At 47.7% G+C, this 15,611-nt stretch overlaps 1 protein-coding gene across 2 annotated transcripts; it reads left to right on the top strand.

Moving 5' to 3' along the window:
- Positions 1-3,139: 3,139 nt before the first annotated feature.
- Positions 3,140-15,529, top strand: Awh (LIM/homeobox protein arrowhead). Of its 2 annotated transcripts, none has more exons than XM_011636646.3 (6): positions 3,140-3,566; positions 10,451-10,743; positions 13,522-13,739; positions 14,031-14,276; positions 14,382-14,552; positions 14,704-15,529. In XM_011636646.3, the coding sequence occupies exons 1-6, from the start codon at positions 3,561-3,563 to the stop codon at positions 14,769-14,771; spliced, it is 1,002 nt and encodes a 333-aa protein (XP_011634948.1). In that variant the 5' UTR covers positions 3,140-3,560; the 3' UTR covers positions 14,772-15,529. The 2 variants fall into 2 exon arrangements, with proteins under 2 accessions (XP_011634948.1, XP_011634947.1); XM_011636645.3 differs by having other exon boundaries at positions 3,142-3,566; positions 14,028-14,276.
- Positions 15,530-15,611: the final 82 nt, after the last annotated feature.

Consider the following 15,611-nt stretch of genomic DNA (forward strand, 5'->3'; position numbering starts at 1 on the left):
GCCGCTTGTGAAGAGAATGCCCGCGAGAGAATGCGTCATATACGTATACACATGCACACATTTATATATATATATATATATATAAACATATACGGGTTACGTACCAACAATAAAATCGATTTTTCACATGGGACCGTTTATCATACGGCTGCGATAATGGGGCGTGCATGGAGATACGGGATAAATATTTCGAAGTAAATAATCGTTAGCTCTATGGTATCGGAGTGTCGAGGGGGCATTAATAACGCCCGGGTGCCTGTCTTTACGCTGCACCACGAGGTCCGAATCTCCGAGCTCGGCGAGCCACGCCGTTTTGCGCGCGGAGACCGCTCCTCTCTCGCATCGTATCGTTTGAGCGATCGTTCGATCACGAGTGTCCGCCGCTTAACCACTTCGCGCGATTCTCGAGACCGCGGTCGTTCTGCAAAATTGCCGCGACGATTTGGCGGCGGACAATGAGCAGAGAGCGGCGACGAGGGGAGCAGGCACTTCGGCATCCGTTTGCGAGATTCTGCTTCTTGAGGCTCAGCGGGATGCTAATTGCGGCTCGATCGTGGCTCGATCACAAATGAGGATCGGACGCGTTGAAGGGGGCCGCGCGATTATCGTATCCTCGCGCGATCGATAAATTCAGAAAATTAAATTCTTACACGACGAGCACGAGTCGTGCCGCGAACGTTTCGCGATGTCAGAATCCGCGCTCGACCTCGCGTACCATTTCGCAAGACTAACTTCCTGAACTAACTGTCCAAATACGAGCTCGTTAAACTGCCGCGATCCGTGACGGGATCAATGGACGGGATTGCAACGGAGTAAGATTAATTATCGTTGAAAATTGTCTTCTCGACCCGACGGCTGTCGACGCGATCACTCCGGAACGCTGTTCCTCCCGGGCGAGAGAAAAAAAAGAGATAGAGGGGGGGAGAGAGAGAGAGAGAGAGAGAGAGAGAGAGAAGCGGCCGTTCCCGCAACGATGTCCGTGACAAATCTACGGCGATTAATCTCAGTTGAATACCTTTCCGTGTTGTACCAGCCAAGCCAGCCAAGCCAGCACGAGGCGGCTCGGTCGCGTTTATTGCTCGGTCCGCGGTAGATAGTGACCGTTTACAAGGTGTAACTATGTACGGCCAGGTGGTCGAATGTCGAAGCCCCGAACGAAAATCGAGCCCGTCAGGAATGACCCCCAGCTGAGAATTCCCCGGGCTCCTTATTTTTATTTCTCACCTCCTATGGCGTTACCTCTTCATCCGCGCTCTCTCGCGCCTCCTCTTACCGGCCCGAAATAAACTCCGTGCCTCCGGTCTGCGGGTTTCTCCGGCGGCTCGCCTCGATAATTACGTGATCGATACGCTAAATGCCCCGCGGGCCGATTATGTAAATAAACAGACGCGCGTAGCTAATTGGGCATAGGGGAGGTGCGGGCAGAGAGCAAATAGAGTGAGATTGACGCGAATTTCTTAATGACAGACCCTAGACTATCCGAAATATTTTTGTTGTCCGATTATTATCGGAAAACGTAGCGACGTAGGAAAACGTAACGAACAAAAATTTTATGCTTTTATTTTCGCGGAGAAAGTTCTGAGATCATTCTAATTATCTTAAATTGAAATATAAAATAAAAAAATCAATTCGCCGTCCAATAATGTTACAGTTTACGGCTGCAGGCTTGCGTCCGATCGATAGTTTGTTCGCGCTGCGCGCCCGCGATTTCTGCGGGAGAATGAAAGAGAGAGAATACACGTCCGATTTTTAATCTACTAATCTACCAATGTCGGACGCACGCAGACGTTAGCTGGCTAAGGAGAATCGGGGATAAGCGCGCGCGTATCTTCGTAGGGTGCGAGAGGGATATCCGCGCGAGAACCTCGGGGCCCCGGACTCCTCTCGGGGGCCCCGCGCGCGCGCTTCGGATTCTTATTTCCTCATAAATAATTTTAATGACGCGCCGCGGCAGTTCAGGTATAAGGCCGGGACCTATATGCAGATCCCCGTATCCGTAGGCAGACTCCGTATTGTTATTTATTATGTTCGCCGTGGCTCTCTCTCGTACGGAGCCCCGCGCGCACGCGGGAGTGCCCGTCGACCATTTTTCATATCAACGTTCTCTCTACACCAGGAGACGCTGCGCCCCTGCGTCCTGCGTGCCCGCGGTTTGTAGATTTTACACGTGCGTCGGATATATATATATATATATATATATATATATATATAGTATGTATATATATATAGTTATATATATATATATATATATATATATATATAGTTTGCGTCGCCTCGGCGGCACCAACCTCGCGTCGTGATAAAGGAAGGTCTGAAAAGCCAGAACGCGCCTGATGATTTGCGAACCAACCCCCTTAAAGCGACTTCGGCCACATTCTGTTTAACTCTAATCGGTGACCGACTGACGGACTCGCTTATAAAGAAATTTATTAACTGTATAACTCGTCATTCCCGATCTAATCTTCTCGATGCATCGGAGACGACTAAGAATTAATAATTCGAGCCATGTCAATAAAACTATTCGATAATTTAATCGGAAGTTTGGTCAAAGTAACTTTTGATTCTCTTCCTCGATATTGGAGAAAGAACCCTACATCCCGACGAAAGAAGAAAACCATTTTATTTACGCGCGAATTAATAATATACACATGTAATATGTATCATTTGTTTTTTTGCAAATTAACGTGAGCATCGGTACGGAGTAACTGTCCCATGCTCTCCATATCTTCCCCTTCCTCTTTCCCCCGCCGTCCCTCTAACCGTCCTCCCAGTTTCTCCCATCAACGTCACCTCTCGCTAGACGACACGAGAGAGGGACAGCTCTCTCTCTCTCTCTCTCTTCCGCGGATCGAGATGCGAGATCGCGGCCAATCAGCGCGACGCGCCGCCGTGCCCCTATCACTCTCATCCACGCTGACACGCTCGTCGATTCAAGTGGGGGAGAGACGCGTGCGAATTGCGACCGCGTGGCAGCGCCACCTTTGTGCCCTCTCTCGCGCTCTCCCGTCCTCTCCTCTCTCCTCTCCCCGTGATGGTGGGCCGAACGTGCGACCACGGGCGAATCGCAGCCACGGGGGTTGGATCCCGCCCATCGCGCCCATGCCGCCCATTCGGCGGACAGGGCGACATAGAGGGGTGGGAGAGGGTTTACGGCGATCGTATGCGTACTACTCGCGTCGCGCTTCGCCCTACGCCTGTGTGCCGTCCGTACAACGTCCGCGGACGAGCGCGCGCGCGCGAGAACCGGGACGTTACGTTATTATACCGAGAGGGCCCGGAGCGGACCGACTCTCTCCCGTGTGTATATTATGGTGCTCCTCTCGCGCGTCGCGGTCGCCTCCTCGCATGGCGCTTAACGATCGCCACGGCGGTGCCCGCGGAGTCGACAGCTCGATACCTCGCGGATAAACTCTTCGCGATCGCGTCCGTTCCGCGTGACATTTCTCGCGTGCGATGTCGCAGAGAGGTCGACGGCAGCCGTGAACGTTCGAGGGTTTTAATATCTGCACATCCACGAGTTTACGAAAGGGGCCTCCTCACGTCGATTCCTCGCGGAGATCATGAAGGTACGTACCGCGCGAGGACCGTCTGTAAATATAAAAATTGATTCGATCTCGATGCGGGAAATTGTAGAAAAGCTGAAGAAATTTCATCATGCAAAAGGACACGTTCAAAGCTCGAGAGAATAGTCATAAAAGCTTTTGATTCTTTTAGATTGAAGAGACCAATCGTAAATCACCGTGTTTCATGAATTTTTTATATTAAACGTGGTTAAGAAAATTCTTTAATGTCTGTCGCTCCACTCTAATAAAGACAAAACAGTTGACTTAAAACGCTAAGTTTCTATTTAATTCAATGAAGTCGATAAATGTTGATGGGTTGACAACCGCATTTCTGTGCGATAGCCCTTTAAAAACAACTGATGTTGAAAAAAGTCGGTTAAATAATTTTTATCCCAAGTCACGATAACTCCGAAACTCAAATAAAAAAAAAAAAAAAAAAAAAAGATGAAGACAAATGACATATTAATGTTACGATAAAAAAATTATATAAAAGCGTTGCGAGAATCCAGCGACCGAAATGAATGAATTCGTTTATAAAATAAGATTTTAACATCGGGTGTTGCATCGAATCGGTGGAAAACCACGTAGTACATGATCCTGACGTGTGGATGTTGCAAAAGAGATTCAAGCTCTTTATTTATGTCCTTCCTTCCCCTGTTCCGGATATTAAGTCTGTCGCGCTAACTCGCGCCGCGCACACCGATGAATTACGCATCCGGCTGTGGGTAGACGCGCGCGTGAAGCCGTGTGCCTACGCGCGAGCGAAACTGTAAATTCGCGTAAGATCACATCGCGGGGACAGTCGGCGTCCCACGTCGAGGGGCAGTTGGCGTGGTGAGTCGGAGCTCGGAGAAAAAGATGATCCTTTCAGGATCGCGGCGCGTCAGTATTCGCGGGCGCGCGCGCGCGCGCGCGTGTGGTCCAGTAAATTGTCGGCGTAAAGCGCGCAAAATGCCGCATCAGCCTGATCCGGAGTTATATGGCTCCATTTTTTAAGTGTCCATCTCTCTCTTTCTCTCTCACTCCCGCCCTCTGTCCGTGGGGCCGCGATGTGAGCGATGAATAAGAAACGAAGCGAGATGAGGAGAGAGAGAGAGAGAGAGAGAGAGAGAGAGAGAGAGAGAGAGAGCAGGGAAACGCGAGACGCGGCGCGAGTCGTGAGACACACCTCGCTTAGGGCGAATTTATCGCAGCTCACATACACACACACACACACACACACACACACACACACACACACACACACACACACACACACACACACACACACATGACGTATAATTCAGTGTAATAATTAATATTGTACTCACACTGCTTCCTTCGCAATCTTACTCTGACAATATATATAAATCCAGGAATTTGGCAGGCAAATGCTTGTCTTATAAATCATCGCGACACGCAAACTCGATCGAGCGGCAATAAATCGCCGACATTTGTTTGCACTTTCGGCGGCAACACTGCGAGCGTGATAATATGATAATTTTGTGGATAGTCCGAAAACTAACTGTCTCGATCGTAAAATGTACAATTTCGAAGGTGCGCTACGCGTCTGAAAATTTCGAGTATTTTAAATGTTTTATGGCAGGCCCCCGCGGTCGCCATGCTAATGGTTTGACGAAAGAAGAAAGTCTCGATGACTTGCGTCTGCAAAACACAATTGGAGCGCCGGGCTTCCATTATATATGGCATTGGGGATGCATGACGTCGTGATGCAAAGGCACTCCAGTGAACCATTGGACACCAAAGTGCACGCGCGTGCGAACGAGCGAGCGCCATTGTCACGGCTCTTTTAACATTTACTTCGACTACTCCGTCGGTTTCGAGGTATCCCGGCAATGAGCGGTACAAATCTAATCGTGAAACGAATCTCTTCTTTCCCTGCCGCGTCCCGCAACACAATGCCGGGTCCAAGACGGACGGCGACAGCGACGGCGGCGGACGAGGAAGAGAATGCGGCGGCGGTGGCGACAATGTGGCGTGCGAAACCAGAAATCGGATGGCGATTTAAATGGATTTCGAGTGGGCCCGGTTTGACCCTACATCCCCTCTGCTCCAGACACATCAGTGTCCCAAATCTATTGCTATGTATCTACCTGACTGAGCTCGCGCGCGCGCCAGGGTTCGTTTCCATGCGAGGCGCTTCTTCTTTACGAAGGCGTGAAAGAGGCTCGTGCCCTCCTTCGGTACCGTCCGACACCAACCGCGGTCGTTTCGGAGAGACCGAAATTCACAGCGCACACAATATCCCCCCCCCCCTCCCGTAGCATTTATTTCCAATCGCTCCGAGACCGTTTCGTAAGGAGTAAGTCAACCCTGCGTAGTCGGCCACTTTGTCAACTTGTCACCTGGGCTCCATATAGATGCGAAAAGATCGAGAACAGGGGCGCCCGACTCGGAGCGAGATCAAGATCGCGTTCTTTCTCACTCCGGAAAGTCTCGATTCTCCATCCGTATATTTCATTTTCTCCATGTTTAACATCACCCGTCCCCACCCCCTCCTCCACCCTCTTTCTCTGCCGTCCCATAATCGATATAAATAGATCAAATTTTATTTTGCTCCGGAAAAAAATATATTTGGAGGAAGAGGAGAGAAACTTCACTCGGTCCAGTAATGATTGGGACATTCGATAGAAATTCGGAGATATGATCATTCGCGAATATTCCATAATTCTCGCGCGCATACACATTGCATCTATGTACATCTCTCTCTCTCTGTCTCTCTCTCTCTCTCTCTTTGCCTAATAAATTCCTCTAACGAGAGTCCGTGTGTGCGGGTAAATTCTGTTAGATAGTAACGCCGCTCTCACATCCAGGCAGTCTACTACAAAGTGTTCGTTTCTAATTAACGGTCCTGTTCATTAGCGACTGAAAACGAATTTGTGCCCCGTGTATGACAAGATAGGAAACTCTGGGCAGGAGGGGGAAGGGGGCACGGTAATTCCGGTTACATTCAATTCAATATACACTCGACAATCAGTTCAAAGATTGCAGCGTTCCATTGTCTTTCTGCATTTTTCAAATATCGAATTCGCTCCTGAACAAAACGACATAATTGTCTTCGCTGATGATTATTATTTATAAATTTTATTTACAAAAAGTGATCGTTTACATATGACATGCATCGGCTGGCGTCTAGTAACCGTAAAAAGATGGAGAGAAAAAAAAGGTCGATCGGCGGTTTATTTCGGTTTTACGCTTTTACCGGATCGCATTATGATTATTATATGGTCGCGCATACCTACTGCGAGAATGGTTTCGCCAGGGAAAGAAGTATCGATTTCAATGGACACAGCCGTGTCTCGGACTGTCACGAACCCGCAAGGGCCGATGAAGGTGGGAAGCTTGTAGTGGGTCCCCTACAGGCCCCCCCGTCGACAGGCTTTCAGCTTTGAAAGTCATACCCCATGGTAGTGTCTATAGTTCGGGAAAAGGGACCTAAACCGACACTGAAACCACTCGAGAATTATAAGAATGGGACCTCACGGCTATTCTAAACAGAGGCGTGCAAAAGAACTCAATACTAGTATGAAATATACAAGTTCACTCCGTAGGACCCTCCGTTGTCGCGAAGGCACTCGAGAGTTTTCTTCCAGTTAGAGTCAATAATATCGTAAAAGCGGGATTAGCAGAATAGATAAATCTTTAGATCCGATTATGAGGGACTGAAGAACCGTCAATACGCACGCGGAAATTACATCTCTATTACCGCGAAAAGATATACATATTTGGAACGATTACAAAATCGTGTATCGGGCTTATGTATAATAATAACAATAAGCACGTGTGATATTAAGCCGTCGCTGACGTATCCTGAAAAACTTTCTATTGCCTCGAGTTTACGTAACAGTAAATAAAACAGTAAATAGAAACGGCATCATCGAAATAAAAAGAGATTATTGGGAAGGAAGGCGCCTCGAGTCTGTCCAAAATTGACCGCTTTTGATTATGCAAATCTAACTGAACTCTCGAATATATCACGGTTCACTTTTGTTGCAGTCGCGTCGCTGCAGGGCCGCCTATCTGCGCGAATTCTTTCGGAGGCACATACGTTAGACGGAAGAAGCCCGTCTAATCCCGCGTTTTACGACACCGCTTCGCGTGTAACGCAAAGTTATTATTGTCACCTATGACTCCCGGTCCGCGAAGTAACACGTGCGTACATAAGCTTCGGATTAACCGCTGATACGCTAACGCGGATGGCGTTCTCCCATCCGGAGCCAGCGAGAGAGAGAGAGAGAGAGAGAGAGAGAGAGAGAGAGAGAGAGAGACTGTTGTGCACATATACGTTGAATACACCGATATATACGACATAAATTACACGCGTCACAGAACTCTCGTATAAGCGCAAAACGCTCGAACCACGGAACGCAGTATCGATACCATATCTCTTCGCGCTTTCAATTATCTTCTCGAACCTCCAGACGCGCTAATCGGATTTGCAGTGTTGTTAAAACAAATTAGTTCAACCGTGCTGCATTTTAAGAATTGAATTTATGTAAACGCGCGAGAGCGCGCGTACATCCTATCGAGAGATAACGATTCTTACGATTTATTTAAACGCCCGGTTATTTATTCGTTTGCATCTTATCCCGATATCTCGCGTCGTCGTCTCGCGCGCGAGTTCGCTTCCTCGCGACTTGTTGCGGATCGCTCGCGTATCCAGTTTGCGAATCGCAAACCCGGGTAAACGATCCGGCAGGCAGCTGGTCAAGCGCAAAAGGCACCCCACCGTGAGCTAACGTAACCGCATTGACGGCAGCCAACGGCACTCGAGATTCGTGCTCGTCACCCCATATAGTAGACAGCGCTCGTTCCTTTTCAATATGGTGACACGCGTGTCGGTGTCAACTCGAATTGTGCTGGTACGCGCATGGTACCGCGTGTAAATGCGTGTTCTCGCCTCGGCACCTCTCACGCCCGAGGTAATGCACTCCCCGCATTCTCTCTCTTTCTCTCTTTCTCTCTCTTTCTTTCTCTCTTTAACACCCCACGACACATTCCCCCAAATAAGGGTTCCAGGGAGGCTGCGGTAACGCCGATGGGTCGCATAATGGCCGTCCAGGCAGCCAGTCGCTTCCGAATCTCTCTCTCTCTCTCTCTCTCTCTCTCTCTCTCTCTCTCTCTCTCTCTCTCTCTCTCTCTCTCTCTCTCTCTCTCTCTCTCTCGGTCATTATGTTACCGGTCTTGTTACGGTAAACCCGGGGTGTTAACGTCGTCGGATACGCAGCCCCTCGGTGTCATCGGCGAAATGACTCTCGAACGAGCGGGGCGTGTCCCAGTAAATCAATCTTTGAAGTCGGAGCTTCGCGTCTATTTGATATTCTCGAAAAAAAGCTGTATTGTCACAATTGGTTTGTTCTTTGTAGCTGCGCTAAGAGCATTCGCATTGGCGAGTTCAATGCGAAATAATACAGAATTTGACGAATTTAATGCAAGAGTACAGGTAGGAATATATAAAAAATACCACAATGCAGAAATCAACATGGCGCATGATATGAATAAAACGGCTTATTATTTCGAATTGGTTCTTTAAATAAAAAAGAAAAATGTCATTCTCAACTATTAGGATCAATCTTGAATAAATACGATGATATTATATAATTTAACGTGCTAAGCTTATAATTAATCAAAGATTTGGAAAACTCTGGTCGACATGGACTAATTAAAAAATAAACAATATTAAAATATGAAATTATCCAGAAAATATTGTTTGAAATTATAACAATACTTTCAGAATTTTTTATTGTAATATTTCAAGAAATAAGTCCTGTATAATAGTTTTTGTGAGATCGTGAAAAAAATAAGGCGTTGCACGATGCCCATGATTGCGGTTGTTCTGCTCATCTGAAACAAAAAAAACCAAAGAGATTCTTAAAGCATATGAGTCTGGCTATCATCTGACTTACACTAAAGTCAAAATATTTATTATTATTTGTTTTACAGCACTTTAAAGATAAAAAAATTTCGAAAAAATCGGAAAATAATTTTTAAAATGATGCCATTTTATTTCTTTCTATTATAATATTTTTCTTTTATTACGGGTCAAATGATAGCCAGGCGATATGCTTTAAGAATCTCTTTGGTTTTTTTGTTTCAGATGAGCAGAACAGCCGCAATCATGGGCACCGTGCAGTGCCTTATTTTTTCACGATCTCACAAAAACTATTATACAGGGCTTATTTCTTAGAATATTACAATAAAAAAATTCTGAAAGAAACTTGAAATGTGTACTAATATGTAACAGAAACCCTGATTTGAATAGACAAATTTTTCAGAAAAAATTCATAAAGATAGCCTAAAAATCAAGCTTCTAGACCAAAATCCTCCTTTAATTCCAAAGAGAACATTTCAATACTTTTCCATATAAAAAAATTAAATACGAAGAACAAATAAAAAAAAAGAAAAAATATTCTACGAAAAAGTATTCTTGATTCTAAATTTATTTCTAAATTTATTTATATTATATACGCATGCATGATATGTTAACATATTTTCTGCCCAATAAAATTTGTTGCCTTATCAAGCAAGATGTGACAAGAAAGAATTTTTATTACCCTAGAATAGAACAATAAAATGTTATGTAACCATTAAATAATTCTCATAATTGAGACTAATTCTCATAAAATATCACAACAATGCACTTTTTATTTAGCTATTTAGAATTTTATATCAGAGACACGGTATTTAGTTTTATAAGTATTTTTCAAAATTCACCAGAACGTGAAAAGTCAAGTGTGGGTCACAAATAACCACCTTGATAATTAACATGTTAATGTGTTTTCGACGTTCTCGTGAGACTCGGAATGTCCGAAGCTCTATCAGCTTCACCGAAAATGTGTTTACGAAAATCTGGACTTTGCTTTTTTTGTATATATATATATAAACAGACGGAAGTCGAGGACACGAGCGGCGACGGTGCGTGCGACGGTGGCGTCGGTGGTCCCAACCTCGCCTGTCCCGAGGGCACCAGCGGCCTGGTCGTCGGCCCGGAAACGTCGCCGAGCGTAATGGAGTGCGGTGGATGCGGCGAACGGGTACGCGAGCGGACCGTCCTCTGTGTGGGCGGACGTACGTGGCACTCCAGGTGCCTGAGGTGTTGCGCCTGTGCCAGGCCGTTGCACGATCAGCACTCTTGCTTCCTGAGAGGCATGCGGCTCTACTGCAGGCACGACTACGCCCTGTAAGTCGACCATCGATTGCCACTTTCACCTGAAATAATATTCACGTTATTTTTTTTAGTTGAATGATTCGATTGGACAATTAAATCGGTTCAATGAGTTATACGTGTCAATAGAGAAAGAGAGAGAGAGAGAGAGAGAGAGAGTGTGTATGTGTAGTCGGAATAGGAAGAGGTATAGAGAAAGAGAGAGAGATGGAGAGAGAGAGAAAGGAGAGAGAAAATAGCCGCTTCTTTTTGTTCGTGTCGTTGAATGAATAAGTGGAATATTTTTATTGCTGCGCGATGCGCATCGATAGCGATGTAAGACGTACGGTCGTGGAGATCAAAGTCGACGGAACCCGCGGTGACTCGTCGATTGTACGGAAGGCTCCGGGCGCAGCCTGCCCAATGTGTTTATCCAACTGTCAATCAGTTACTTCAGTCACCTGGGTCTCTTGCACCAACCGAGCCCAACACGAGACGTCGTGATATCCGATCGCTGGCGCGCTGCGATCTGCGCGGGGACGGCGAACATCCGAGGTTTGATTTCGCATTAAATTCGTACACACGTTATCGCGCGTCTTCGACAAGGGTACCCCTGCGGGCCGCGAGCGGAGGTACAAATCGAAATTCTTTTATCGAGATGAAAGGAAATTTTCGTTCTTGTTTGCGAGAATTGAATGAGATGTTGCTCGTTAATTACCCGCGAGAACGGGCACCGCGTGAGATTAAACTTTTTAACGCTGGCTAACTCGGGCGAGCCCCGGATCCAGCAGTGTGCGGGAGGTCCGAAGGAATCTGCCGCGTAATTTTTTTGACTCGTGCTTTCTGCCTGGTAACGCTGCCATTCGATGACCCGGTCGTCGGCGGGATCCCGGCGCGACCTGTGGACCCCGCAGACCCGTCGACAACCGCCGCCGACAACCATCTCCGAGAGAACCGGAACCGTCCTGTCTCCTCTCGTGATAATGGACGAAACGTCAAGAAAAGAGAAAGAAAAAAAAAAGCAAGCGGGACCCACAAAGTAAAGTATCGCGCAAGATTTCACTTAAGATCTCCCCCGCGCGTCTCTCTCTCTCTCTCTCTCTTGTCTTGCATCGACGTTGTAACTCTCTTTGTGACTTTCCCCTCCCGCCCCTCTCCCCTCCGAGAGCCGACGTGTCATAATCGCGGACGAGAGAGTCGCTCGAAATTCAAATCCTTCTCTAGCTTCCGACGTGGGCGTGACGTATGGGGATCGCCTTTAGCGCCAGGACAAGAAATTAACTGCCTCTCTTAAAGGACAATGGGGATTAAGGCGTGCGTATCGACGGATCGGAGAAGTTTAATCTCGCCTGACGTCGTGCGATAGAATCTACATCGCGCTACTTCCCTTTGTTCTCTACTTGTACCTCAAAGAGGTGTATAGGATTTCGAGGGTATCGCGATGGAAGGTACAGGGTACGCAGGCGCCATTTCCGATAAGCGTAAAGTGGATAAAGCTATTTCTCCGGTGCGGAAGTTAGTTTCCCCCCGCGATCCGGGGCCCTGAGATTTTCGATATTCGCGGCGCGGTGGAGGAGGAGGAAGGGGGAGGGGGGGGTGAAATGACCACCGGGATAGTCGCGTGGCAACCCATAAGATATTCGAAGCGCGCCGACAGGCATACGCCGCAGGCACATTCGCAAACACAATCCGCATTGGAGCGCGGCGCGGGGCGGGGCGCGGGCGCGGGCGAGGTATCGGATCGGATGCACTTTCCGTGTTCATGAATATGATAATGGGCTAATGGGCCGTCTGGTCGTTGTTTAATTATCGGCCGCGACACTCCCGGCGACACGGGACGGCTGTACCACGGCCGGGGAAGGAACAAGCGTCCTCCTTCGTTCTGCTTCTCGCACATCCTCACGGTCGCATCCTACCGTAGGCGCGATCCACATCCCCTCCTTCCCCCCTTCCCTCCCGTCCAAGCCATTCATCCACTCGTACTTGCTCCTGCGGTCGTGGTACACGGCTACCGTTTACGGCGTCCGGGGGCAGCGGAGCCCCTCGCACGAACGCGTGCATTTACCGCGTATTATTAGAATCCGATACGTGGTGAATTTACATGCGAGCATGCGATACACTTTATTAGAGGTCGCGGCGGGCGCCGGCCGAGAGGCTCCGCGAGAGGCTCTCGACAGTGTACGGCCGCAACCTGTATAATTCCGACTAATTAATGCGCCAGGACTATTGTACAATTCTGCGGTCGCTTTCTCGCGCGCGCACAACCGGGGTTAATTAAAACGCAAGAGTCCATCGGATTATCCGCCGGTGCGCGCGGGTATTGACCGGAGCGAAGGCGCGAAGGTGCACCTCGGGAAGAATGATATCTACCTCGCGTCGCGCGTTCTCTTCGCGGGATCCTTCCACCGAAGCTCGCTTCGGGAGGAAGGAGGAAGGACAGGAGAGCCGAAGAAATAAACGGCCGCGAAACACGCGCCGATGGAGACCACTCGCTCCTCCGACACGAATATCTCTTCTCTAAGTTCTCTTCCCCCTTCCTCCTCTCTCGGGCTATCTTCGCGCCGGCCTTCGCTTTTCTTCCTCTCCTTCGGCCGTCCGCCGAGATATATTCGAGCGGTTATCATTACACCCCGCGTACCCGTTCGATCGAGTGTGTCGAGCGGGTCGGCTATATTGGCTGTCGTTATAACGTACATCGCAAAATAAAATCCAAAACGCCACGATACATACTTACGCTTACAAATGATTTAACCGCCCGCAGCGGTTTACGGCAGTTAACACGAGTGAGAGTTCCACTTCTCTCGCGTTTTACAGAGCTTTCGGCGCGAAATGCGCGAAATGCGGGCGCAGCGTGGGCGCCGGGGATTGGGTGAGAAGGGCCAGGGAAAGGGTTTATCATCTGGCCTGCTTCGCATGCGACGCTTGCTCGCGTCAGCTGTCGACCGGCGAGCAGTTTGCCCTCCTGGATGCCCGATTACTCTGCAAGGCGCACTACCTCGACGTCGTCGAGGGCAACAACACCTCCTCCGATGGTGAGAATATCGTATGGACCTGCTATTGTACACATCAACGTAAAATAAATATTTTGGAAATGCGTATATGAGATTTCGAAAATATAGAATATACAATTTTTACATTACAAATAACTTTTTTTAAACATTATGTCGCTTCTTTAAATAATTGTTGTAATAACGATGTAAATTAATTCCTGATGGATAAAAGTATATTGTTTGCGATTCTTGATTGAATAAGCTTGACGATCGAGATGGATCGCGTAACGGTGAGGAAGAGGTAGGTACGGCTAATTGGTACTTTCGCAGAAGGCGGTGACTCTGAGAGTGGTCACAAGGGTGGTAACAAGGCGAAGAGAGTGAGGACCACTTTTACCGAGGAGCAGCTTTCCGTTCTCCAGGCGAATTTTCAATTAGACAGCAATCCCGACGGGCAGGATCTCGAAAGGATAGCACATGTGACCGGGCTCAGCAAGAGGGTGACGCAGGTGTGGTTCCAAAATTCGAGGGCGCGGCAGAAGAAGCATCTTCACACGGGCAAGTTGAAAGGACAACACGGTAAGCGAGACATCGCGCCTACATTTCCTCAAAGTACCGTTGCAGCTACATCCAATTAAGAATCGTAATTGTCATGAGAGATCTCGAAGAAATGAATCTTTGCAGTGCACCAGTCGTCACCGAACTCCACCGCGTCGCCCAACGATTTCGGTCGCCATATCAACCTGCATCTCACGTATTCGTTTCAACATCAGCAACAGCATCAGCAGCAGCAGCAACCGCAGCTTAGCCCGGCCACGTGCAAAAGCCCGACGGGCTCCATTTATCACAATCATGGTAAGAGATTGTTCGCAACGTCTCGTAGTGTCGGGTAGCTTCGCGCGAAAGACTGTCACCACGATCGAAAATTCTAAATCGGGAAAACGCGATTAATTAGGTAAGATCACTGTTACACTTGTAATCGCGATTCCATTAACTCTGTTCTCAGGATCGGAACAGTCGATGGACGAGCTCTCGCAAGACTCGATGCTGCTGTCTATGCCGAACGAGGTTTAACCGGCCGCAGTCTCGATTATATTGTAAATACACGGCATTGCTTTAAAAAGCGTCGAAGGTAGAGAGAGAAAGAGAGAGAGAGAGAAAGAGAGAGAGAAAGAGAGAGAGAAAGAGACAGAGACACCGCGCCTCGAGGAAGCACCGCTCAATGCACGATTATGTTTTATTTGTCTTCAAGAAAGATAAAAATTCAAATTCGCGCCATTACTCTTCGATGACGAGATTTCGAACTACGCTCGCATATCTCGCGAGTAAAAATGCGCGAATACAGCAATGAATGTGTCTATGTGTATACATGTGTGTGTGTGTGTGTGTGTGTGTGTGTGTGTGTGTGTGTGTGTGTGTGGTTGCGCGTATGTGCGTGCGAGTGTAATTCTATGTCTTGACAATTTTGGATCGATCTGCCTGCTTACCTCTTTCTCGAGTGTGTCCGATGATTTTGTACTCGACCACTCATTTTTCTTCTTGGCGCCTGATGCAATCAGGAGAGGAACCGTTCTAAAGCGAAGCCTTCAAAGCGAATGTAGGGATGAAAGAGAGAGACGGATACGCGTCCTGAAGACGTCATCGGAGATGTAATTTCGCGTCGTCGACGAAATCTCGCTCGTGTCCCGTAGCAATGCTTGTGAAATGAAAGTATCTTTCGTAGTAATCATGATAGTCATGTAAAAGAATTTCATTCAATATGGATGTCCTGTGATGTAAATATTGTAAACTAAACATATATAAATATATACAATTGCACACGTTGAACAAAAGGACGGTCTTTGTTTCTTCACCATCATTCACGATCATCTTCCTTCGACTCTGAATATCTTTGGCACCGATATTCTCTCCGAT

Source organism: Pogonomyrmex barbatus, unplaced genomic scaffold (genome assembly GCF_055798465.1).
Source record: "Pogonomyrmex barbatus isolate J1 unplaced genomic scaffold, ASM5579846v1 scaffold4, whole genome shotgun sequence".
NCBI classification, from domain to species: domain Eukaryota; kingdom Metazoa; phylum Arthropoda; class Insecta; order Hymenoptera; family Formicidae; genus Pogonomyrmex; species Pogonomyrmex barbatus.

What these genes read in the sequence shown, in the direction of transcription:
- Awh (XM_011636645.3), top strand. An exon ending in CAACAACACCTCCTCCGATG is followed by an intron (nt 13,740 to 14,027) that starts GTGAGAATATCG and finishes GTACTTTCGCAG; the next exon opens with AAGGCGGTGACTCTGAGAGT. An exon ending in CTCCATTTATCACAATCATG is followed by an intron (nt 14,553 to 14,703) that starts GTAAGAGATTGT and finishes CTCTGTTCTCAG; the next exon opens with GATCGGAACAGTCGATGGAC.